Source organism: Grammomys surdaster, unplaced genomic scaffold (assembly GCF_004785775.1).
Source record: "Grammomys surdaster isolate TR1022 unplaced genomic scaffold, NIH_TR_1.0 338, whole genome shotgun sequence".
Taxonomy (NCBI): domain Eukaryota; kingdom Metazoa; phylum Chordata; class Mammalia; order Rodentia; family Muridae; genus Grammomys; species Grammomys surdaster.
Genome location: NW_021604757.1, coordinates 3,785,794 through 3,811,714, shown reverse-complemented (window position 1 = coordinate 3,811,714; position 25,921 = coordinate 3,785,794). Strand labels below are relative to the sequence as shown.

Sequence of the window (25,921 nt, the reverse complement as noted above, 5' to 3'; positions counted from 1 at the left end):
TGACTTCTTTCTCCCTTTTCCACTTATTATTGTATGCACTGTCAGTCCCTTACACTCTGCTTCCTCAGCACTCTTCAGTGCCTGTCATCCCCCAGAGAACCACGTGTGCAAGCCCACCACATTCATTTTGTAGGAGCTGCAAGTGCCGCCTTTGGAACGGTGAAATACAGTGAGAGCGCAGGAGGCTTCTATTATGTGGAAAGTGGCAAGTTGTTCTCCATCACCAGAAACAGGTTCATTCATTGGTAAGTGCTGCTTTCCTCCCTCACCTACAGAGGTGTAGGGTTGTCTAATGTGTAAATATTTGTACCTATTCCAAGTTAATTTCGTCTAGCAGTTATCCACACACAGGAAGAGAACCAGTGTCTCCGTGTTCATGTCAGAATCAGTTCTAGAAGTATTCTTGTAGCTGGATAAAACTAAAGGAATGTAGTTGATATACAACACTGAAGACCCATGTTAGCCATGAATTGAATTCAAAACATCATTATAGTCTTTGAAGCATCATTCTATTGATGAGATTAAGCTTGTACGTATCATTCTTGGCGCTGAGTACTAGGAAATGGTGTAAGACATTGTAGCTATAAAATAGTAGACATATAGTGGATGCCACTTTTGCTGTACCAGTTTCACACACACAAAAGACATTAATGATATAACATAGGTATATATATATATATATATATATATATATATTTATATTTATATATTTATATTCATGCCCCAGAGAAAAGTCTATGAACTATAAGAAGTAATGGTATAATCAGATGGTATTGGCAGGGGAGGAGAGGGGAGGGTATAGAAAGTCACAGTTAAACTGAGATCCTAAGGATCAGAAAAGTTAGCTAAGCATGAGCAAAGAAGGATCAAGTAGATACCATGGAAGGGAATAGACAGACCTTGAGAGCTGGGTTAGAGGGGAGTCCAGGGTACCAAGAATGTGAATATCAAAGAAAGACTGAAAGGAGGAGGATGGATGCAAAAGAATCCCACTCTTAGAAAGATCGATGTTTTAACTGAGGGAGACTTGGTTTTGGGGACAAGGATGCAAATGGAGATTGGTAAGGGGATGGGAAGAGACTCCTGCACCTTGGAGAAATCTTCTCAAATCCTGTCAAAGGCCTGGCTTTGTTTAAGCATAGTATTATGTGTCTTAGGGTTTCTATAGCTGTGAAGAAACCCCATGACCACAGCACCTCCTATAAAGGAAAGCGTTTAATTGAGGCTTGCTTACAGGTTCAGATGGTTGGTTCATTGTCATCTTGCTAGAAAGCATGGGGACACACAGACAGACATAGTGCTAGAGAGGTGGCTGAGAATTCTACATCTGGATCAGCAGACAACAGAGTGAAGGAGTGAGCCACTGGGCATGGCTCAAGCTTCTGAAACCTCAAACCCAAGTCCAGTGACAGTTCTTCCAATAAGGCCACACCATCTAATGCCACTCCCTAAGCTTTCAAATATATGTCTATGGGAACCATTCTTAATCAAACCACCATAGTATGTATTATAATTTCTTAAATTGTATGACCTGCCGTGAGTAATTTTTGTCCATTTTGTTTTTTTAAGAATAGCAACAGAATATGTTCCTGGTGTTTTCTTTTATGCTGCTTTAAACTATCTCCTGCTAGGTTATCTATCCCTCAGCAAAGATCAATAGATTTTTATTTTTAGAACTTTTACTCTTAGCGAATAGAAAAGCCTAGATTCATTCATAACTTTTTTTTTTTCCTCTGTTGTGAGTAAAGTCAGTCACCTCAGTCAAAAACAGCACTACAATTTACATGAACCAAATATGACAATCCAAAGAGAAAGGGCTGAATATCAGTAAAATGAGTCAAGATGAGAAACTTCTAGGTGAGATGTCACCTGTCATTATCAAGCAAACAGTTGATTCATGACACTTGATACATATTTGAAAGAAGCCAAATAAATTGGACAAGGAAAATGAAGAGAACTTGAAATGATTAAGCTCCAAGAAATTTCATGTGTTTTACCTACATATGTTTATGTGCACCACATGTGTGCCTGGTACTGTTGAAGACCGGAAGAGGTTGTCTGAGTCCCTGGAATTGGAGTTATGGATGGTTGTGAGCTGTCATATGGGTGCTGAGATTCAAACCTGAATCATTTGAAGGAACAACCGATGCTTTTAATCATTGAACCATCCTTCTAGCCCCAAAATTGTTAACTTTTTTTGTGTGTGAGGGTGTCAGGGTGAGAGAAGGTCGCACTGTGTATTATTGGCTGTTATGGAACTCACCATGTAGCTAAGCTGACTTCTAATTCACAAAGATCTGCCTTCGCCTCCAGAGTGCTGGTATTAAAGATATGGGCCATCATATGCAGCTGACTAGAACAGTATTAATAAAAGAATATATTTTTTCAAAAGGGGCAGAGGGATAAAACTAAAAGCTAAAAGTTAAGAAGAATAAGTTGGTTGGCTTCTTTATTTAAATTTTAGTCTTGATTATTGCTTCAAGTAAAAGTTCATTTTATTCTGAAGTCAGTGTGATCACAGCAAGATATTAATGTCACCTGGTGCTGCTAAGAAAAGGGTCCTAGGGCTGGAGAGATGGCTCAGTGGTTAAGAGCATTGACTGCTCTTCCAGAGGTCCTGAGTTCAATTCCCAACAACCACATGGTGGCTCACAACCATCTGTAATGGGATCTGATGCCTTCTTCTGGTGTGTCTGAAGATAACTACAGTGTACTCATATAAGTAAAATAAATAAATAATTTTTAAAAAAAAAATAAATAAAAGGGCCCTAAGAAGAAAGCTGAAGTGCTGTTGTCTCTCTGTATCTAGGGAACTGGTTTCAGCACCTCTGCAGATACTAGTTCTTCATACTTTTAAAGAACATAGTATTTGCAAATAATCTGCATGTCCAACATACTTTAGTTCATTTCTAGCCCACTTTTGATGCTTTATATGATGTTAATACTGTGTAAATAATTGTGTTTTGATGTCTTATATGATGTTAATAGTGTGTATAGGAGGATGGTGGGAAGAATAAAGAGTCCAGGTACAAACAGGTTGTGTGTTTGTTTTCTTGGGTGTTTTCAGTTTTTGGCTAGTTGAATTTGCAGATGTAGAGCCTGTGGGTTGGTTGAAGCAGCTGGGGTCTGAGGAGAACCTGTGGGTTTGTTGAGGTAGCTGGGGTCTGAAGATAATCTGTGGATTTGTTGAGGTAGCTGGAGTCTGAGGAGAATCTTTGGGTTTGTTGAAGCAGCTGGGGTCTGAGGAGAACCTGTGGGTTTGTTAAGCAAGGCAGCTAGGGTCTAAGGAGAAAGAGTCATTTTGGTTCATACTTTTTTAGAGGTCCTGGTCCAGAATTGAGCTATTCTTCCTTTGGACCTGTGACCTCACCTTTTAAAGATCCTATAACATCCCAGTAGTGCCCTGAGGACTAAACCTTTAACATATAAGACTTTGGAAGATATTCAAGATCCAAACTACATGTAGACATAGACCAGTAAGTATGTATTAAAGATGTTTAAAAATGACAAGTTCTTAGAAGACAAAAGTGAGAAATACTTTTCACAGTAAGAGAAAATGACAGCATTTGTGATGGACACAAAGGACAGCACAGGCAATAGAGGGTAATTAGAATTATATGAATTTAAATTCAGGCTGATGACTCTCAACAAAACAGTTTGGTTCCTGTGTTGTGACTTGGATTGAACAAAGCCCCCACCTCACCCCACCTCCCTGCTGCCAGTTGCATTTATATCTTATCAGACAGCATTTATTGAATGTCAGCTCTGATTCAGACACTTTTCCTAGGTTTGCAGATATACATGGTAATTCTGCACTCAAAGATCTTACTTCGTTTATTCAGAAGCTCTCTTTGAAGAGGGCTAGGAAATTGGACTAGTTTTTTATAGTGAAGAAACTAACCTTGATATACTCAACATGCAGTTATTTTTATATTTTTTAAAAATATTAAGAAATACTGACCAGCCGGGTGGTGGTGGCACATGCCTTTAATCCCAGCACTTGGGAGGCAGAGGCAGGTGGATTTCTGAGTTCGAGGCCAGCCTGGTCTATAGAGTGAGTTCCAGGACAGCCAGAACTACACAGAGAAACCCTGTCTCGAAAAACAAAACAAAAAAACAACAACAAAAGAAAGAAATACTGACCTTTACACAGTAAGTATAAAACTCATAAAGTTGCTGTTTTTCAAAATATGATAAAAAAATAATAGAAAAAGGAAATGTGCTTATTATTTTAGGAACAATTTTGTTTGGTGATATAGTGGACATGAATACCTCATTTCTCTACAAGTGATGGGTAGTTTAATTTTTATATAGTTGAATTAGGATTAAGGAAATAGGAAGTATATTTACTATTACCATAGTGAGAGATTTTTTGTTGCACTGTGTTTTATAGATCTATATAATATATTCTTAAATGGAAAAGTGGTCCAAGCCAGACATGGTGATGCACCCCTTTAATTCCAGCACTCAGGAGGCAGAGGCCATAGAATCTTTGTGAGATTGATGTAGTGAGTTTCATGACAGGCAGGGCTATGTAGAGAGACCCTGAAAAGAGTGTGGGTCCATGTTGAATTGTCTAATCTTTTTTTTTTTTTTGGTTTTTCGAGACAGGGTTTCTCTGTGTAGCCCTTGGCTGTCCTGGAACTCACTCTGTAGACCAGGCTAGCCTTGAACTCTCGAACTCAGAAATCCGCCTGCCTCTGCCTCCCAACTGTCTAATCTTTTCAAATCAGGAGAGTTCATTTATATACTTCTATACATTTTATTGCAGCAGTCATTGAGGAAAAAAAAAAACTTTAAACAAATCTGTCTTTGTTTTAACAGGAAGACTTCTGGGGATACATTGGAGCTGGTGGAGGAATCACTGGACTTAAATTTGTTGAATAATGCTGTTCGCCTAAAATTCCAAAATTCCAGCATCTTACCCAGTGGTGTTCATGTCTCTGAGACTCAGAATCATGTGATAATCTTGATATTAACCAATCAGACAGTGCACAGATTAATTTTACCACACCCTTCCCGTATGTACAGAAGTGTAAGTTGATTGTTGTGTGCAGTAACTTGTTTCCCATATTACGATATCACAGATTGAAGACTGAAATGAAGGCTGGAGAGATGGCTCAGTGGTTAAGAACGCAATCTGCTCTTCCAGAGGTCCTGAGTTTAATTCCCAGTAACCACATGGTGGCTCACAACCATCTGTAATGGGATTTGATGCCCTCTTCTGTTGTGTCTGAAGAGAGCAATAATATACTCACACACATAAAATAAATTAGTAAATCTTTTATTAAAAAATGCAACAAAAAAAAAAAAGAAGACTGGATTTTTTTTTTTTTTTTTTTTTTTTTTTTTTTTTTTTTTTTTTTTTTTGTTTTTCGAGACAGGGCTTCTCTGTATAGCCCGGGCTATCCTGGAACTCACTCAGTAGACCAGGCTGGCCTCGAACTCAGAAATCCGCCTGCCTCTGCCTCCCAAGTGCTGGGATTAAAGGTGTGCGCCACCACCGCCTGGCGACTGAAATTATTTTTGAGATGGAAAAAAAAATTAGATTTCTTGTTAACCCTTATGTAGCATACTTTATAGTTACTGTTTGAAATAATGAGGTTGGGGATGTTATTCAGTCATAGAGTACTTGTCTAGTATAAACAAAGCCCTGGGTTCCAGCCTCATAAATTGAGCTTTGTGCCTGTAATCCCACTACTTAGGAGATGCAGGTAGAAAGATTGGGCTTTAAGATCATACCAGAGTTCACAGCCAGCTTGTACTGTATGAGACCCTGTCTCAATAATAAAAATCAGACATTTTAGCTTGATAAAATAGTTTTCTTTCTTTAAAAAAGATAATTTTCATTAGGTACTACAGTACCCATCTATACCCAGTAGACAGGGAGTCTGACGCAGGAGAATTTCAGGTCTTGGAGCAATCTCAGCTATACAGAGGAAGTTCATCGCCAACCCGGGTTACATAATGGCAGTCTGACTGGCAGGGAGGAGAGGAAGCTTTTGTCTCTCCTCAGCAATTTTTTTAAGATTTATTTTATGTGTATGGCTGTTTTGTTTGCATGTATGTAAGTGCACCACATGCATGCAGTGCCTGCGGGAGACAGAGGGCATCAGATCCCTGGAATCAGAGTTACAGTTAATTGTGGGCCACTATGTAGTTGCAGGGAACACAGCCCAGATCCTCTTCAAGAGTCATGGGTGCTTATAACCACTGGGCTATCCTCTCAACCCCTCAACATCTTTTTCAATAAACATTTTTAGTAATTGAAAGGAACTAAAATAAAATTCAGGTTATTTTAAAGTATTCTTTTCCATTACAGGAGCTGGTAACTGAAAGTCAGATGCAATCAATATTTACTGACATTGGAAAAGTTGATTTCAGAGATCCTTGCAACTATCAGTTAATTCCAACAGTACCTGGACTATCCCCAAGTTCCACCACTTCTGCAGCCTGGCTTAGCAGTGATGGGGAGGCTCTGTTTGCTCTGCCATCTGCTTCTGGTGGTATCTTTGTTCTTAAGCTCCCTCCTTATGACATACCTGGTAAGTATGGGCACTGAGCATGAATCATCCATCAGTGCTGACACTGAAACATTCACTCCCATCCAGTCAGTCTGTACTACTTCTGCTTTGTTATTGCTTGCTCAGTCCGTGCTGCTTTACCTTTCTTTATTCAGTGGATGAGGAACCAGAATGGAGCTGGGTATGGGAAAACAGAAATATATCAAGTAGCCTATTCTGAGTCTAACAGAGACAGATTACTAGTTCTCCCACCCTCATAAAACAAATGAGTTTTGGGACCATGTTTGACAACTAATCCCTCTTCTAAGTCACCACTGTCTCTTGCCTGCATTATAATGTCCTAAATGTCTCCAGATCTGTCCTCCCATTTCAGGAACTTCTTGAGCAGATTAATATATTAAATGTGAGTAATCAGACAATGGTAGTGCATGCCTTTAATCCCAGCATTTGGGAGGCATAGGGAGGTTGATCTCTGTGAGTTTGAGGCCAGCCTGGTCTACAGAGGGAGTTCTAGGACACCCAGCACTATGCAGAAAAACCCTGTCTCGAAAACCAAAAACAAACAAAAAATTGGTTGGGGGACTAGAAAGATGGCTCAGCAGTTAAAAAGCACTGGCTGCTTTTCCATTTCTAAGGCATTCACATTCCCGCTCATAACTGTCTGCAACTCCAGCTCCACAGGATCTGGTGTCCTCTGGACGTCAAGGGTATCAGGCATGCAGGTGGTGTGCATATACATGTGCAGGCAAAGCATCCCTATATGTAAATAAATGTGAAAAACAAGCTGATTGGGTCATATGAGACCATGTTATCACAATGCTCGTTATAATGTGAATAACCCCAGGCTCTGTACTTGTCTCACTGTGAGTGCCCCACTGTTGTCTCTAAGCTCATTTCATTTTCCTCTCCCTTGTCCTCAATACCAGCTACATGCCCTTTTGTAGTTTTTAAAGGCGTGAGGCATATTCCTACATTTTAATTCCCCCTCGATGTTTTTAGTTCTTAATTGTGTCTCCTCATTGAGGTCTTTGACCATCCTTTTGGAAATCAGTCTTCCCTTCACAGACATGCCAGCAATACTCATTTTTGTCTTTTTTGCTACTAATTTAACCCCCTGCTTCTCTCATCCTACAACAATAAAATGTGAAGTTTCCTGAGGGCAGTTGTTTATTGACTAGTGAATCTCCAACACCTAGAACTACTGCCACATGAAAAGCACCCAGTGATTAAGAAAATATGAGATGGCTGGGCAGTGGTGGCACACGCCTTTAATCCCAGCACTCGAGAGGCAGAGGTAGATATATCTATGAGTTCGAGGACAGCCAGGGCTACACACAGACCCTGTCTCGACCCCCCTCCTTCCCCCCCCCAAAAAAAAGGATAAGAATATGAAATGAGCCTATTGAGTGAAAGAATATGTTGCTGTCTGCAAATGGCAAGGCATTTCTCCTAAGAATATAAAAAATGCCATTTTTATTGATCTCATACTGATTGAAAGTATTTTAAGTATGATATATGTAGAAAAGTACATTTAAGAACCTTGTTGGTATAGAAAACACAGAGCCCTGTCATATAAAGATCTCATTCTTCGTCATATCATTCATGGCATTGGGTTTCTCTAGGTTAAAATCAAGAGGTTTCTTGGGTATCATTGCAGGGATAGCATCAGTTGTGGAACTGAAACAGAGTTCAGTGATGCAGCGGTTGCTCACAGGCTGGATGCCCACAGCTATAAGGTAAGTTACTGCTATAAATATTTTTTTTGGAGGTGCTATACCCCCCTTTTGCATCTTAATATCTATTGGAAGTTTCTACCCCACTTTTGCCTGTTTTGCTCCCAAGAAAATGACACAGAAATACTAATTTATTAATAAATAAATTAATAAATAATTTAAATATTAATTAATTAATTAATTAATAAAACGATAAATATAATTACTAATTAGCTGTTGGTTCTGTGCTAGGCAGGTTCTTCCTTCCACGCTGTTAAAACCCACATGAATGCCCTATAACTTGCCAAATTAGTGTCTTCCTGGGTAGCCTCTGCTATCTGTACTCCTTTTCCATCCTAATTAATGGCAACCAAAACCACCTCCTCCTCCTTTCATCCTCCTCCTTGTAGTCCCTACCCGAGACTTCCTACTCAATCTCAACTCCTGCCTTCCTCTCTCTCCTTCCCAGTCACAAACTCTAACCTTTTAATAATGAGTCAGATTATTGGTGAGCATTCTTTATAGCACATTGATCAATTCAATGCCCATGTCCAGACTGCAACCTGATCTTGGGGCACAGAACTCAACATCTGAATACACAGTGTACAAGACTAACCCCAACAGTAAATCATGTCCTACAAGAACTCAAAGGACTCAGTTGTAATCCTGTGTTACTACTTCCAGCTGTACTTCATGGCATATTCTGCACGGAGCAGAAGAGTACATGGCATGATGTCTTGCCTGAGGAAAGCCACACTCCAGAACCTGCCTTATTTGCAGTGTCCACACTTTGACACCATTCTTCTATATTTTCACAATGTCCAATCCCATGCTGTGCCCTGGCTTAACCAAATCCAGTTTTCTGGAAGATGGCTAAAGTAGAGCGTGTAAGATGGCCCAGTAGGTAAAGGCACTGGCCAGAGAGCCTGACACCCTAAGTTCTATTGTAAGTCCCACATGCTGGAGGGAAGAAAACCAGCTACTGTGTTGTCCTCTGACCTTCACACATGAACCCTGATGTTCTCTCTCTCTCTCTCTCCCTCTCCCTCTCCCTCTCCCTCTCCCTCTCCCTCTCCCTCTCCCTCTCTCTCTGACATAAATATGCAATTAAAAAGTATTATTTTTATAAAGATCTAATAAGCCTAATGTAGTTACATACACTTTTAATCCTAGCATTTAGGAGGCAGGTAAATACCTGTGAGTTTAAGCTAGCCAAAGCTACAAAATAAGAACCTATCTCCAAACCAAACAAACAAACAAAGGGTACTATAGGTTGAAAGTTAAAAAATAAGAATTAATGTAGGACATTACTAAACCAATATGAAATGAGTCACTTTTTTTGTGATATAGACCATATTCTATTTTACAGTAATAGCATAAACGTATTTGTCGTATACCAGCATATAAATTCATGTTCTTTCTGCTAAGAATATCCATTTACAATTTTATTTTACCTATTAAATTACAAATTCTAATGATTCACTTATCTGCAGTAGTGAAAATTCTAAAGTTTGTTCTTTGTTTTTAGGGGTGATCATGGGCCTTCAGATCGTGCCCTGAGTCTTGCTGTTCATTGTGTTGAACATGATGCCTTTATTTTTGCCCTGTGTCAGGATCATAAACTACGAATGTGGTCTTATAAGGTAAGTACTACACTTATGGTTGGCGTAAGTTAAAAATGTGAGTGAAGTACGGAAGGATTGAAATCAGTCCTGCTGCTTCGTATAAGGGTGATCAGATCATTTGGGTTAAAAATCATGATTTTCTTTCAGATCTTGACATTTTGAATTAACATTTTCTATACATTTTTATATTTTTTATTTTGAGAATTATGGGCCCTATAAGACCTAAAAGGATAATATGAGATACACTCTTTACTTAATGGCAACAACTGTTTCAAATGTTTTTTCTTAGATTTCTTTTATGTGTATTGACTGTTTGCTTGCATGCAGATATGTGTAATTCATGTATCCCTGGTGCCTGTGGATGTCAGAAGAGGTGTCAGAGCCCCTGCAACTGGAGTTAACTGGTGGTTTTAGTCCCCACAACTGTTATTAAAATCCATGTTGGAGCTGAAGAGATGGCCCTGGCTAACAGTAGTTAACAGCACTGGCTGCTCTTCCGGTGGGTTGAAGTTCAATTCCCGGAACCCATATAATGGCTCATAATTTCCTGTAACTCCATTTCCAGGCAATCTGACACCTTCTGGTTTCCAAAGGCACTAAGCACATAGGTGTACACTGATATACATGGAGGCAAAACATACATATACATAAAATTAAGGAAAGAATTAATGCATGTTGATTAGATGATCCGCAAAAAAAAAAAAAAAAAAAAAGCTGGTAATTTTTTTTGTTTTGAGACAAGGTCTTGCAGTGTAGCACTGGCTCGCCTGGAACTCACAAAGATCCAACTGCCTCTACCTCCTAAATTCTAGGATTAAAGATGTATGCCTCTGCCAGACTTTTTTGAAAGGTTAAGGATGTATTTCTAGCCTCAGTATTCTTAGAACATCACCTATTAACTCTTCTCTTGGGCAGGACCAAATGTGCCTGATGGTGGCTGACATGCTGGAATACGTCCCTGTAAACAAAGATCTTCGGCTCACTGCAGGCACAGGGCATAAATTACGGCTCGCCTATTCCCCTTCCATGGGGCTCTACCTAGGAGTATATATGCATGCTCCAAAACGAGGACAGGTATGAAATGAAGTGTGTGTGTGTGTGTGTGTGTGTGTGTGTGTGTGTGTGCGCGCGAGCGCACATGTGTGTGTGCACGTGCGTGCATGCATGAGTGCATAAATTTTGTGGATTGATTTGGGGAAATATCAGGCTCACTGAGTCCACTTAGCTTTGTTTAAAATATTAAGTTGTTCGAAGGGTGATTGGGTTTTGTGCTGGTAACATGAATTAGAAAATTGGGAAGGGGTGGTAAGGATTAAAGAGAAGTTGAAGGGAAAGTTAGAAAGATTTGAAAAATCTAGGTGAAGAAAATAAAATTGCTGAAAAGGAATGCAGATGTTAGTGTATTAGGAAGTAGTTATGGTGAAATTAATGTTTAGAAATAAATGTTCACCTCCCAGATCCTGGTGGTGTTGATAGGTGAGGCATACAGAATGTATACAGTAGTGTAATCAAGTAATAAATAGCCGATTGTTGTGTGCTTGGCATGGTAATAGGCATTCTATGTAGCAACACTTGAACAAGCTTACTGTAACTCTACCAGATAGAGGATGTGTCTTCCTTACTTACTGGAGCTCTTATTCCCCATGCTAGGTTTTTTTTTTTTGTCTTGCTTAGAAGTCTGGTTGGACTCTGCTGTCCTTTCCCTGTTTGAGCCCTGAGACCCTACCCCCTATTCTCCACAGTGGAAATTCTCATGACAGGGCTGATACAATGGCTTAGTGGGTAAAGATACCAGCCTTCAAGCCTGACAACCTGAGTCAGATCTTCAGGACATACACAGTAGAAGAGAACCTCCTTAAAGTCGTTCTCTGAGTGACATGGCCCATGTTACAACATACATGAATACTAAGTAAATAAGAAATTAAATTAATAAAAATTAAATAAGCCTGGGGTTATGATATATATATTTAATCCCAGCATCCAGAAGGCTGAAGCAAGAGGATTATCATGGTTTTAAGGCCACACTAAGGGACATCTTAAGAGTGTCCAGAAGAATTAAATGGAATAAATTCATTTTTTGTCACAAGCCATTTGAGAAACTCATGTACTCAACTGGAATTTTCGGGATTTTGTTGTTTTGTTTGGGCTACATTCTACAATACACGTTTTACTTTGCTACTTGGTATGCACTTTTGTAATGATAGACATAGAACAGGAATTTTTTTTAATAAAACATTTATTTTTACTATAACAGATACCACAGTGAATTGGTGAATTCTAATTCTTTAGGGAGTTAGTGTGGTATTAAGTTCTATTGTGGTTTTTGTTCATTTGTTGTTTTTTGAGACAGACTCTGTGTAGTATCACTGACTAAACTGGAACTCAGAGATCCACACCAGCCTGTGTCTTCCAAGTGCTGGGATTAAAGGTGTGCAACACTTTTTATTTTTGGTCTTCATACATACTACACGTTCGCACTGTCACTAAACTATACCTTTATCCCCTACATAGATCTTTTTTTCTACTTGTTAAGATTTATTTTTTGTATGTACTTATGTGTTTGTGTAACTATGCACGCAGACGTGTACAGGTGCCGTTGAGTCTAGAAGATGTCAGGTCCCTCAGAGCTGAATAAGCAAGCTGTCTGATTCAAGTGATGGGCCCAGTTCCCTAAGTCTTCTCATCTGCTAAGCCATCTCCAGCTCCCCTACATATTTCATACACCTCTTTTTTCTCAGAAGACAATTCAGTGTTTTTTGTTTTTTTTCCCTATAGCTTGCTTGTGATGCTGGGACTATAGCTTAATAGTAAAACTACCTTCAGTGAGTGAAGTCCTAGGTTTTAATCCCCACTGCTGGGGAAACAAAAAAAAAAAAAATTATAACTTTCTCTTTCTAAAAATAACATTTTTTAAAGTCAGGCATAGTGGCACATGCTTCTCATCCCAGCACTTGGAAGGCAAGGACAGGCAAATCTGAGTTTGAGGATAGCCTGGCCTACATAGTTCCAAAGCAATCAGAGCTATATCAAAAGATCTTATCTCAAAAAAACCCTTTTTTTAAAAAAAGTGGTTAAAGGAGGGTGGTGTCAGGACAGCTAAGTGGGTCCCAGTGTTTGCAGCCACGCCTGACAGCCTGAGTTCAGTTCCAGAACCAATTCCTGCAGGCTGTCCTCCATACACACTTGAGTCCTCATGAATTAAAAAGATTTTAACTTACTACCTATGGTATATGGCACAGATCATTACACTGTCAGTGCACAGTGAATTTTCTTTAGTTAAAATTGTCAAAAATACTATTTATAAGTATCTTGTGCCTTAATTTGTTTTTGTTTTGTCTTTTCCTCTAGTGTAAGGGATTGAAATTGAACCCAAGGCAATGACTCTACCACTGCACTAAACCTAGTCTTCAACTGTCATTTAAGAAAAATACTTTTATATGTTTATATATAATTTATGTATAGTATTTATGTTTTGTAAATTGTGTATTTTAAGTTTACGTGTGTGTGTGTGTGTGTGTGCGCTACATATATGCATGAACCTATGAATACTTGAAGTGGGCATTGGATCAATCACCCTGGAACTGGAGTTAATTTTATAGGAAGTGTATGGGTGCATGTGTACATACAATTGGGCACTCATAAACACTGAGGATCAAACATAGGGTCCCATCTTGGTTTCTAAAATAGTAATCATAGACTCATAGTGGTTATTGAGAGGCAATATGACCGAAGTATGAGGGACTGAGAGTAAAAGGGGAGTTGTTTGATGGGAGTAAAGTTTCAATTTTGCAAGATGTAGAGTCCTGCATATGGGTAGCACAGCAATGTCAATATATATAAGCTGCATTCTTAAAAATGGTTAAGATGGAAACTTTCTTATATTTTAGTTAAGTCTGGTGGCACACACCTATATTCCCAGCACTCAGAGGCAGAATTGTGAATTCTCTCCTTAGAAGAATAACATGTTGATTCTATGAAGTGATGAACTATTAACTTGTTTCTCAACAGTTCTGCATTTTCCAGTTGGTGAGCACTGAGAATAATCGCTATAGTTTAGATCACATTTCTTCACTGTTCACTTCTCAGGTAAGTTAAACCATTCTGTGCATTTCACACAGGCACAGGAAGGAAATGGTGAGGTTGCTTGCCCTTGTAGTCATAGCTTTTTTGAATCTAAGGCAGGGTCGTTTAAACACGGGAGTTCCAAAGCTTAGCAACTTTCTGTAGTTACCAAGTCAAGTCTCGCAGTATTCTTTAACCCCACTGTATTGCTACGGGATTATATTCTTAAGGCATTTCATATATAGACAGTTGAGAGCCCACCACGTGGGTGCTGGAATTGAGCCAGAGTATTTTGGGAGAGCAGGCAGTGCTCTGAACCACTGAACCATTTCTCCATCCCCTCTTCATGTAAAGAAACAGTTTAAGTTGGGTTTTATCAAGTTCATGTGGCATGTTGTGCTGTTATGCATTTTGTTCTCTTGTCAATGCAAGCTTAGTCTCTGCTTCCTTTTCTTTGTTATTTTTTCCCCATTTCTTCCTAGGAGACATTGGTCGATTTTGCCTTAACCTCAACGGATATCTGGGCACTGTGGCATGATGCTGAGAACCAAACAATTGTGAAATATATCAACTTCGAACAGTATGGAAATATTTAACCTTTATCTTCCTGCTTTACCCCAGGCAGAGCCATGCTGAGATGAGACCTTTTCATGTAGAGCCACATATTTAGTTCAAAGAATTCTGATGTGCTTGTCTGGATTTTTGTGAAGTGCTGCCTTTTGTGGTTGTTACCTTTTTTGATTTTAGAGCAAATATGCTTAGGATTGAGCTAAGATAAAATACCACATTTCATAGGAGAGGTACCGCAAAAACAGTAACAATAATTTGGAATCTCACTGTTAGTAATCTAATGTTTTTATGCCCACAACTTAACAAACACATTGAAATTATTTTTTATTCTCAATTTCCTTAATATCAGAGATAGACTGAACTAGTATGGTTCTTTAAAACTTTAAAACAGGAAACGTTTTTCCTCGTGAGAAAATTAACTTCAGGGCTGAGAATATTGCTCAGTGAGTAGGGTACCTTCCTCGCACTCAGAGGCCTAGATTCAGGTCCTAGCACCTCATACAAGCATGGTTGCAGTTCCCGAATGATGGAAGTAGAGGCAAGAGGGTTAGAAATCCAAGGTCATCCTCAGCTACATAGTGAGTTCAGGGCTAGCCTGGAATATGTGATACCTTGAGGGAGGGAAAGTGGGAAGGAGAGGACAAGTAAGAAGAGAAAATGAGCTATAGTACAAAACTAGTGTTTTATGATATAAAGTTGTATTGTACGATTTAATGTTTGGTAATCTACTGTTAGATATACTTTATCTAAATGTACATTGATTTGCTTTTAAATTTTTTCACTGTGGTCTCAACACAGTTAAGACTCAGACTGCTCTTACAAAGGGTTGAAGTTGAGTTCCAGCACACCTGTGGGGTGGCTTATAACTAACTTCCTAGTACTCCAGCTACAGAGGGTCATAGTCCTCTTGCTTCTTGGGACATGTACACTCACATTGACTCACATATACCATATACATGATTCAGAAATAATGTTAAAAATTGTTTTGTTTTTCAAGAGTTTCTCTGAATATCCCTGGCTGTCCTGGAATTCTTGTAGACCAGGCTGGCCTCAAACTCAGAGATCCAACAGCCTCTGCCTCCTTAGTCCTGGGGTTAAAGGTGTGTGCCACAACACCCAGCTTAATCTAAAAAATATCTAATATTTACAAATATATTTATAAACAGATTTAAACTTTTTTTTATCAAATACATAACCACTAAAACACTTCATTGGCCTTTTGGCTAAGATCAAGTGTGAAACGTCCTACTTATAAGATTCCTTTGAGAGGCAGGTGGATTTCTGAGTTCGAGGCCAGCCTGGTCTACAGAGTGAGTTCCAGGACAGCCAGGACTACACAGAGAAACCCTGTCTCGAAAAAAACAAAAAACAAACAAACAAAAAAAAAAACCAAAAAAAAAAAAAAAAAGATTCCTTTGAGAACCACCTAAACAAATTGAACCCTAAACACTAAACTTCATAATAGAATTATAAAAAGGTCTATTCTGATCCAAAGCCAGATATTGGAAAATATTAGTTTAGTTCTTATAGGTAGCATTCAAAAACCATGAGCTTGGAACTTAGTACAGTAAGTAGCACATTGAGAGATTGAAGCCAGTTAGGGCTACAGAGTAAAGCCACGTCTTAAACAAAAAGGCTTAGGTTCTGAATTCAGGGTTTTGAGCAGCTTACCAGCTGTGGTAGACCTTAAGACTCATTTCCCCAGCTACAAATTGAGTCCAACACGTTCTTGAAGGAGATTGTAAGGCAAACATGAATAGTGTCAAGAATAGCATCTTAGATAATATCTAGTAAAATTTAAGTACATAGTAAAAATCAGCTGTTGGTAGATTTATATTTCAGGTTTTAAATTGAGGATGCTGCCTGTTAAACATAGAACTTTGGATCTGGGAGATGGCTTATTTGGCAGTGTTTGCCATGAATTTATGAAGACCTGAGTTTAGATCCCCACCACCTATGTAACAGCAAGTCAGTCCGGGCAGTGCAAGCTTAGAATCCTGCACTGGCAAGGCAGACATGAGGATCCCTGGAGCTTGTTGGCTAGCTTAGTTTAGCTAAGTTGGTGAACTCTGGATTCAGTGAGAAACCCTGTCTCAAAAAAATAAGGCCAGGGGCTAGTGAAGTAGCTCAGTAAGTAAAAGTGCTAGCTGTGGCAGTCTGACAACCTGAGTTTAGTCTCCAGAACCCGTGGTGGAAGGAGAGAACAGACACTCAGAAGATTCCCTTTGACCTCCATGTGTCTGCTGTGGCACCTGTGTAACTGCTTTCACCACACAAGAGTAATAAAATGAGTACATAATGTAAAACAAGGTGGAGAAGAGTTGAAAAAGACATTTGGCATTGAGACCTGGCCTCCACAAGGACATGCACATTTTTGCACCTGTGCAGACACAGACAGTAAGAACAGATTGTAAGGAAAACTGCTTAGTGGTAAAGTTGTGGTTGGTTGCAAGGGATTCACTGATGAGGCCTTTCCTACTCAGATACTGCCAAAGTGTGTGGCCATTTTTTTGGTAAACTTTTGAACTTTTTTTCTGTAGTAATGTTGCAGGTCAGTGGAATCCAGTTTTTATGCAGTCTCTACCAGAAGAAGAAATTGTCATCAGAGACGACCAAGACCCCAGAGTAAGTACGGTAACTATCATGTTATTGTAAGAGCCACTTGCTTTACTAATTTGAACTGACTGAAATGAGAAGGCAAGTACATTGGCTTATACAGCTGAGATGTTCAGCATCTGCTCCCAGATAGGGCTGGCATAGTGTTTTCAAGGCTTCATCTCTTTATTCTGCTTCCTTCCTGGTTTTGGTCTCAGATAGTACCTCTTGTCCTGACAAAGTCTACATTCTGTGTGTTTAACTGTCTTGAAGGAAACAGCTGTACCTCGGTCCTGAGTCCTTGTGATGAATTGGTGTGGTCTGGGTGATATGTTAAATCCTAATGTGTTCACTGGGCTAATATGTTCTGGGCTAATGTGACACACATGCCCACAGTGCAGATAGGGAGGTCAGAAGACAACTCTGCAGTTAGTTTTCTCCTTTCACCATGTGTGCCCAGGAGTGGAACTGTGGTTATCAGGCTTGGTGACGAATGCCTTTACAGTGTTACCTGCTGAGCCATTTTGGTGGCTGAGAATTTTATTTTATGTGCATGGGCATTTGTTCCTTTCATGTATGTATGTGCACCCTGTGCTCACCTGATGCCCTGAGTTCAAAATGGAGTGTCAGATTGCAGAGTTATAAGCTGCCATATGTGGGCTAGGAACCAAAACTGGTTCCTCTGTAAGAGCAACAAGTGTTCTTAACCACTCAGCCATCTCTCCAGCCCCCAAACCTTTCAGTTGACATAATAATTATATACATTTGTGAAATATAGCATGATAATGATTATGTAATATGTAACGATCATATTTTAGTAATTAGTATTTCCATCTGCTTAAACATTAGGTGGAATTCACATAAATTCTGAAGACTATAGCTTGATTGTAGAGAACTTGCATATGCCAGACCTGGGTTCAATCCAAAGCACCATATCAAGGGCTTGAAAATCTGATAAAGGGCTGGGTGGTGGTTGCAGGTCTTTAATCCCAGTACTTGGGAGGCAGAGGCGGGCAGATGTGAGAGTTCCAAGACAGCAAGGGCTACACAGAGCAACTCTGTCTCAAAAAACAAAACAAACAAACAAACTGTTCTGGTCAAGATAATATGCAGTAAAGCACAACAGGCCAGTCTCCATGTTTTCAGAGATATCTTATGCTAAATAAAGGAAAGTTTCTAGTTGATGCCTTAGGAAGCTGAGCTGAAATGACAAGGATTTTCACTCATGGAAACCCCACTTTATCTGAAATTGAATGTTGTTCAAGTGTTAATCCTTAGAGTTCCTTGGTAATGTTACTTATTACTACAGTTAACAAAGACTAGCTTTTGGATTTTCTTTAAAGCCAAAGTCACTTCCTGATTATTAGTTCTATTGAACTAATTATTAGTTCTTTTGTTCTATTGTACTCATGTTATCACCCACCAAGAAGCTCAGAAGAAAAGAATCTATGATGATGATCACTCAGACTTGATGCTTAGAAGCAAATCTGGTTCATGAGACTTGTTCAAAATAATGAGGCAGCATGGCAGTTTTCTATCCTAGTCTATACTCCTGTGAGTTTTCTGCAGTTTATTTTGTTAGATTTAGATTACCTATTGTCAGTTTCTTTTATATGTGAGTCCTTGTGACAGTGGTTTTGAAATCAACTTGTTCTAACTGCTCTTTTACCAATGCATAGCATCAACAAGCTGTGTCCACCCTTTGCATTTAAGATTGACAGCTGACACCTTTTCAGAACCCAGTAGGGTTCTATAAGAATGCATAGCGTTCAGGAGAATATAGCAGTTTGACCCCCAAAGCATTGCAGTCTTCACTTACTCTGTAAAAACATGTTTCTGCAATGTATCTTGTTATTGCTCAAGGGTAGAAGGGCAGAGTCTCCAATTCATGTAGTAGAAAATCCACATGTTGGAGTCACAGATTCCTTTGTATTTTTCCCAATTTCATCTTTTTCAGAATCATAATAGCTTTTATTTTGATTTTCTCATAGGAAATGTATTTGCGGAGCCTTTTTACACCAGGACAATTCATAAATGCAGCTTTATGCAAAGCTTTACAGGTGAGCAAGAAAATATGTAATGTTTACTTAAAATTATTCCTGAATTTATTGCTGTATTGTATAATTGATTGTTCTTTTATTTCTTTTTTATATATATTTGCTTGTAAATAGTATTGTAATTTGTTTTGACATTCTTTACACAAAATAAGAATCCTGACTGAGAGATAGGAATGAGTAGGAAATGCTTTTCCAAGTAATTAGGGGAGCATGCCACAGTCCAATTATATACCAGCAAACACTATGCTGCATGTAGTCTTCATACTTGAAAGAGATTAAAAGGTTAGCTTTTAGGTTAGTTATGATTGATTATATGTTGTTTATGCCCTTTTGTTAGTACAGTGAGGGTCCAAGTTCAGGGTTCAGAGTATAGGCGACTTAAAATATTTTAGCTTCAAGGTAGGTATGGTAATACATGACTACAGTCCCAAGATTCAGGAGGCTGAAGCAGAAGGGTAATGAATTAGTGGCACCTGTCTATATATTGCATAGTGAAACTATCTCAGAAAATATTTTGTTTTCAGTTATGACTTAAAAGTTGTTTACTATTTTTTTAAAAAATGTTTTATTGTTATTTGTTTGTTATATTGTTTTTGAGGCAGACTTTGAAATTCTCATCTTTCTGCCTCTACCTCCCTGTAGTTGGGATTAGTTGTGTACACAGCAGATCCACTTTAAGATCTTTACCATTTTTCTAAATACAAATAAACAGTTTCTCTGCCACTTTCTTCCCTTCCCCTTTCTTTTTTGGTTTTTCAAGACAGGGTTTCTCTGTGTAGTCCTGGCTGTCCTGGAACTCACTCTGTAGACCAGGCTGGCCTCGAACTCAGAAATTCACCTGCCTCTGGCTCCCAAGTGCTGGGATTAAAGGCGTGTGCCACCACTGCCTGGCTTCCCTTCCGCTTTCTTGTTATTGTGAGGTTTTTGGTTTTTTATTTTGTGCGCATGAGTGTTTTGACTGCATGTGTATCTGTGTACCACATGCTTCCTGTGCCTGAGGAAGCGGTGAGCATCTATATGGGTACAGGGACTTGAACTACTAATCCTTTACAAGAACAGCAGCAGCCGGGCAGTGGTGGTGCACATCTTTAATCCCAGCACTCGGGAGGCAGAGGCAAGAGGATTTCTGAGTTCGAGGCCAGCCTGGTCTACAGAGTGAGTTCTAGGACAGCAAGGGCTATACAAAGAGACCCTGTCTCAAAAAACAAACAAATAAAACAAAACAAAAAGAACAGCAGCAAGTGCTCTTAACCACTGAACCGGTTCTGCAGAACACACACCCTTTTGTTTGTGTGGGGGGACGGAAGGGCAGGGTTTTGTTGTGGTAGCATTGACTGTCCTAGAACTCTGTAGTCCAGGCTGGTCTTGAACTCCAGAGATCCTCCTGCCTGGTATTGTGTTTTAAAGACAATCTGACTATATAGCTTAGACTAGCTTCATATTCCCCGTGTAGCCCAGGTTGCCCTTGAACTTTGATCTTCCTACCTTCATTTCTGAAGCACTAGAATTACTAGTGTGACAGTTTATAGGCCTTTACCTTTTCTTCAGGGTAGGCACATTTTTACCTGGTTACTGTATGTCCTCTGTCTCCTCTCCGATGGAACTACATGACAACCTCGGAGTGAGGCACTCTGCTCTGTTCAGTTGCCTCTCGTCACCACTTTGTCCTTGTTCACAGTTACTCGTTGCGTTGTTTCGGTTTGGGTTATTTTGTTTGTTTTTTGTTTTCGTTTTTGTCTTTTATTTTTCAAGACAGGCCTTATCTCTGTAGCCCTGACTACTCTAAATCTTGCATCTTGCTCTGTAGACCAGGCTGGCGTGTAGGCTCTGATCCACCTGTCTCTGCCTCTTTAGTACTGGCATTAACGTTGTGCAATAGGATTTTTCATAGTATCTAGTATATAATTAAGATATGAAAACATAAATTGATACATTTATCAAATTCCTGTTAGACTCTTTGCTAGGAGAGTGCCCACCATCATCACTAGCTTTCTCTATGTGTGGTCTTGGGCTGTGGGTCTTTGACATCCCATAGACCTTTCTCTCCAAATGGGCAATAGTTATTTTGATTTTTTTTTAAATGTATTTATTTATTTCATGTATATGAGTACACTGTTGTTGTCTTCAGACATACCAGAACCAGAAGAGGGTGTCAGATCCTGTTACAGATGGTTGTGAGCCACCATGTGGTTGCTGGGAATTGAACCCAAGACCTCTGGAAGAGCAGTCAGTGCTCTTAACCACTGGACCATCTCTCTAGCCCCAGTTATTTTGATTTTAATTGATTTTTTTTAATGATCTTATGTACTTTCCTTAGGGCCTTTTAGGCCAGACTTCCTTCAATTTGAGTATTTGATAATGCTATAAAATATTCCTTTTAATTTTATAGATTTTCTGCCGGGGTACTGAGAGGAACTTGGATCTTTCATGGAACGAACTAAAAAAGGAAATTACTTTAGCTGTTGAAAATGAGGTGAGGTGTGGGTAATAGTGGGAATGATAATGTTGTCTGTCTAGTTGAACTGTCAAACTTGATCATCTTTATCATGTTAGTAGAAAGTGTAAATGCGGGGGCTGGTGAGATGCCTCAGCAGTTAAGAGCACTGACTGCTCTTCTGGAGGTCATAAGTTCAAATCCCAGCAACCACATGGTAGCTTACAATCATCCATTAGAAGATCTGATGCCCTCTTATGAGGTGTCTGAAGACAACTACAGTGTACTTATATATAATAAATAAATAAAAACCTTTGGGCTGGAGCGACCGGGGCTGGAGTGAGCGGGGCCAGAACAAGAGGGAGAAGGGAAGTGGGGTGGGGTGTGAGTAGAAAAAAAGTATGCATAAAAAAAACAAAAGTATAAATGCTCAAGCCTTTTCATTAGGGATTCTGATAGATATTTATGTATCCCATGGGATTTAATGCATAAGAAATATTTTGTAGAGGAAAAACCCCAAAAGGTTTAACTTTTCTTTGTCAGCTCCAAGGAAGTGTAACCGAGTATGAATTCTCCCAGGATGAGTTTCGTACTTTACAACAGGAATTCTGGTGCAAGTTCTATGCCTGCTGTCTCCAGTATCAGGAAGCCCTCTCCCACCCTCTTGCTCTACATTTGAATCCTCTCACAAACATGGTGTGCCTTCTGAAGAAAGTAAGGGAACTGGAGCATTCAGAGCTTCTCTGCAAAGTTCAATGAGTCTATATTGATGTACTTTCAAATTACAAAAATAGCATGATGGCTCAGGCCTGTATATCCTAACATTTAAGAGACTTCATGGGAATGCCAGTATGATTCCAGGTCACCCTGAGCTAGAGTAAGACTCTGTTTCAACAAATAAAAACAACAGTAATAGTGATAACACAAGAATTTCTGCATTTCCTTTATTCATACTCATTGTTTGTCAGCTTTGATTTTGGTGCGAGGGTTGGCTGTAGCTGTATAGATTCCTCCTCCTCCTCCTCCTCCTCCTCTTCTTCCTCCTCTTCTTCTTCTTCCTCCTCCTTTTCCTCCTTCTTCCTCCTCCTTTTCCTCCTTCTTCTTCCTCTTCTTCCTCTCCTCCTTCCTCCTCCTTTTTCCTTCTTCCTTCCTCATTCCTCCTATTTGTTTCTCCTCCTTTTTTCTCTCTTCCTTCTTTTTTCTTTTTTTTTTTTCCCCTGAGCCACTGCTGCCTTGATATCTGTAAATATTTCATAACATATCAACACAGATACTGGGACTAGAGACATGACTTAATGACTGAGAGTGCTTGCTACCTACAGAATAACCTGATTCAGTTCCTAGCAATCATGGCAAGTGGTGACCACTTGCAACTCTAGCTGTAGCGGGTGAAGCACCCTCTTCTGGCCATTTCCTTGCTGACTTAAGACCACATCTTTTTTTTTAATTTTTTTTTTTTATATTATCTTTCAACTTGAATTTGGTGTTTCCTCACCATTCAATATCTAAGGATATTCTGTAGATTGTAAGTTCAATCTGTAAAGTCTTTGCCTTACAAGCAGAAAGACCCTAACACCCATGTAGAAATGCCAGTTATAGTGGTGCGTGCTTATGGTCGTGATGGGGAGACAGAGACAGGTAGATCCTGGGAGCTTGCCAGTCAGTCTACCCTAATTTGTGATTTCCAGGCCAGTGAGAAATCTGTCTCAAAGGAAGTAGACTACATTCCTGGGAAAGACAACCAAGGTTATCCTGTAGCCTTGCATACACACACACACACATCACCACTCAGCTGAACACAGACACATGTAAAAAATTGGAAGACTTAGCTCACAGTATTGTTCTTTCTCTGTCTCTGCTGAGAATCAAATAAACATAAGGGCTGCATGTATTAGGTAAGCCCTCTACCATAGAGCTACATCCCATAGACCCTTCCAAGTATTAATAAATGACATGTAAAATTATGTATACATATTATATATAGCACAGTTTGTTGTCTATATGATACATTATGGATTATGAGTTACATGTCTTCTTTTTGAATTATTTAAGAGAAAATAACTGAAAGGTTTGTACTTGCAGGGGTACCTGTCTTTCCTGGTACCATCTTCCTTAGTAGATCATTTATATCTCCTGCCTGATGAGCACCTTTTGACAGAGGATGAGACGACCATATCAGATGGTAATAATTGTTTTGTCTATAGTTGACCCTCTTCCTATATGAACCTTATATTTTATCTCAATTAAACATTATCAATTACCACCGTGACCTGTATTGATGAGTTTACTTCACTCACTGAAGATATTTTTTAAGCTGGAGAGTCTTAAATACCTATGCTATGGAAAATGGATCCCTTCTATCTAATTACTGATGTTTCTTTTAATGTACTAATCAATAGACCTTCGTGGCTTGAGACATTGGTGTTAACATTCTCTCTTTCTCATAGATGCAGATGTGGCACGGGATGTCTTATGTCTTATAAAATGCCTCCGGATGATTGGAGAGTCAGTTACCATGGACATGGCAGTTTTGATGGAAACCAGTTGTTACAACTTGCAATCTCCAGAGAAGGCTGCAGAACACATTTTGGAAGATTTGATCACTATTGATGTGTAAGGAGAATTTAGGGTAAAGTACATTTCCTAATGGAATTCAGCAGTATTATCTCAGATTTTTAAATATATGGTCAAGTATATAAAAAGTCATGGTTTAATGTTAAAGTAATTTCCCTTGATTCTGAATAGATTTGTGTGTGTGTGTGTGTGTGTGTGTGTGTGTCTGTGTGTCTGTGTGTCTGTGTGTCTGTGTGTACACATGTGCAGTCCTGCAGAAGAACCTGGCCTTGTGCATTCTAGGCCAGTGTTCTACTCCTAAATAACATCTGCAGCCCCTGTTTCAGATGTTACAGGGGACAGATGTTAACATATTCAGCTCCAAAAACAAATTCATAAAATAATAAAGTATTATTCTCCTATAATCCCTTAACTGAGCTGGATGGTATTTTCCTCACATTCATTTTGTGGGTCATTTCTAAAAAGTTGAGAGTGATTTTATGTGGACCCTGAGTATCTTGTGCCAGAATGATTTTCTTCACTGCTTTACTGTGAGCGTACACATAGAGCCTGTCTTAAATGTTGTCAGTAGTAATAGGAATTTTCTAATTGTCATGTAGAGAAAATGTGATGGAAGACATTTGTAGTAAACTGCAAGAGATCAGAAACCCCGTCCATGCCATTGGACTTCTTATACGGGAAATGGATTATGAAACAGAAGTGGAGATGGAGAAGGGATTCGATCCAGGTAAACAATGAAACAACCAGTGTGCTTTATAGAAAACAGTGATGTGGGCTCAGAGGTTAAGAGGACAGACTGTTCTTCCAGAGGAACTGAGTCTACCTTCCAGCACCCACATCAGGTGACTCATAGCCAGCTCCAGAGGAATCTGACATCTCTGATCTGTGCCACTTGATTCATATACACATACCCACATACAAATAGACACACATATGCCTAGTTAAAAATAATAAAGCCAGGCATGGTGGTCACGCCTTTAATCCCAGCACTCATGAGGCAGAGGCAGGCAGATCTCTGAGTTCCAGGCCAGCCAGGACTACACACAGAAAAACCCTGTCTCAAAAAAATAAATAAATAAAAATAAAATGATACATTTAATTCTTTTTTTCTTTTAAAATTATTACATTTATTTATTTTATATACATACATGCACACATATGCTGTGGTGCATAGACAGATCAGAGGACAACGTGTAGGGTTCAGCTTTTCCCTACCACATGGGTCCTTTAACTCCATTTTCTTGTTACAGCTCAGCCTTTGAACGTTCGAATGAATCTTTCCCAGCTCTATGGTAGTAGCACAGCAGGATATATTGTGTGCAGAGGTGTGTATAAAATTGCCAGCACTCGATTCCTGATCTGCCGAGACCTCTTGATCTTACAGCAGCTATTAACAAGGCTAGGAGATGCAGTAAGTACTATTTGAGGGAAAACTTGTAAACTCTCAAGCCCGATATGAAGCTTTCTCCCCTGAGGTTAACCTAAGCAGGGCTCTGCAGACACCAGCTGAGAGGAGGAGTGGCAGTTACTTTTCTCATACATGTGACAAAGCCCCTGACAAAAGCAGCTTAAGGAAGGTGGCGGTCTAGTCTATTGTGACTTGGGGAGTGTGAGATAACTGGTCACATTGCCTCCACAGTTAGGAAGCAGAGGAAGATGCTGGCTCTCGGCTCACATTGTGTGTACAGTTGGGATTTAATAAAAACATTTTAAATGTAGATTGTAAACATGGGAAGTAGATAAAGAGAGGTGCATAGAAAGAAACCCA

The 25,921-nt window shown here is 39.4% G+C and overlaps 1 protein-coding gene across 1 annotated transcript in view; it reads left to right on the top strand.

The window, feature by feature from the left end:
* Window positions 1-25,921, top strand: part of Nup160 (nucleoporin 160) — a 59,515-nt gene that overhangs the window by 611 nt on the left and 32,983 nt on the right. The window contains exons 2-17 of the mRNA XM_028778491.1: window positions 134-245; window positions 4,825-5,035; window positions 6,323-6,545; window positions 8,182-8,260; window positions 9,765-9,879; window positions 10,777-10,935; window positions 13,870-13,947; window positions 14,406-14,503; window positions 17,034-17,118; window positions 19,080-19,148; window positions 21,535-21,618; window positions 22,123-22,293; window positions 23,662-23,761; window positions 24,027-24,192; window positions 24,753-24,880; window positions 25,404-25,564. Of these exons, the coding sequence (XP_028634324.1) occupies window positions 134-245; window positions 4,825-5,035; window positions 6,323-6,545; window positions 8,182-8,260; window positions 9,765-9,879; window positions 10,777-10,935; window positions 13,870-13,947; window positions 14,406-14,503; window positions 17,034-17,118; window positions 19,080-19,148; window positions 21,535-21,618; window positions 22,123-22,293; window positions 23,662-23,761; window positions 24,027-24,192; window positions 24,753-24,880; window positions 25,404-25,564 (2,039 nt within the window). The remainder of the gene's footprint in view (window positions 1-133; window positions 246-4,824; window positions 5,036-6,322; window positions 6,546-8,181; window positions 8,261-9,764; window positions 9,880-10,776; window positions 10,936-13,869; window positions 13,948-14,405; window positions 14,504-17,033; window positions 17,119-19,079; window positions 19,149-21,534; window positions 21,619-22,122; window positions 22,294-23,661; window positions 23,762-24,026; window positions 24,193-24,752; window positions 24,881-25,403; window positions 25,565-25,921) is intronic.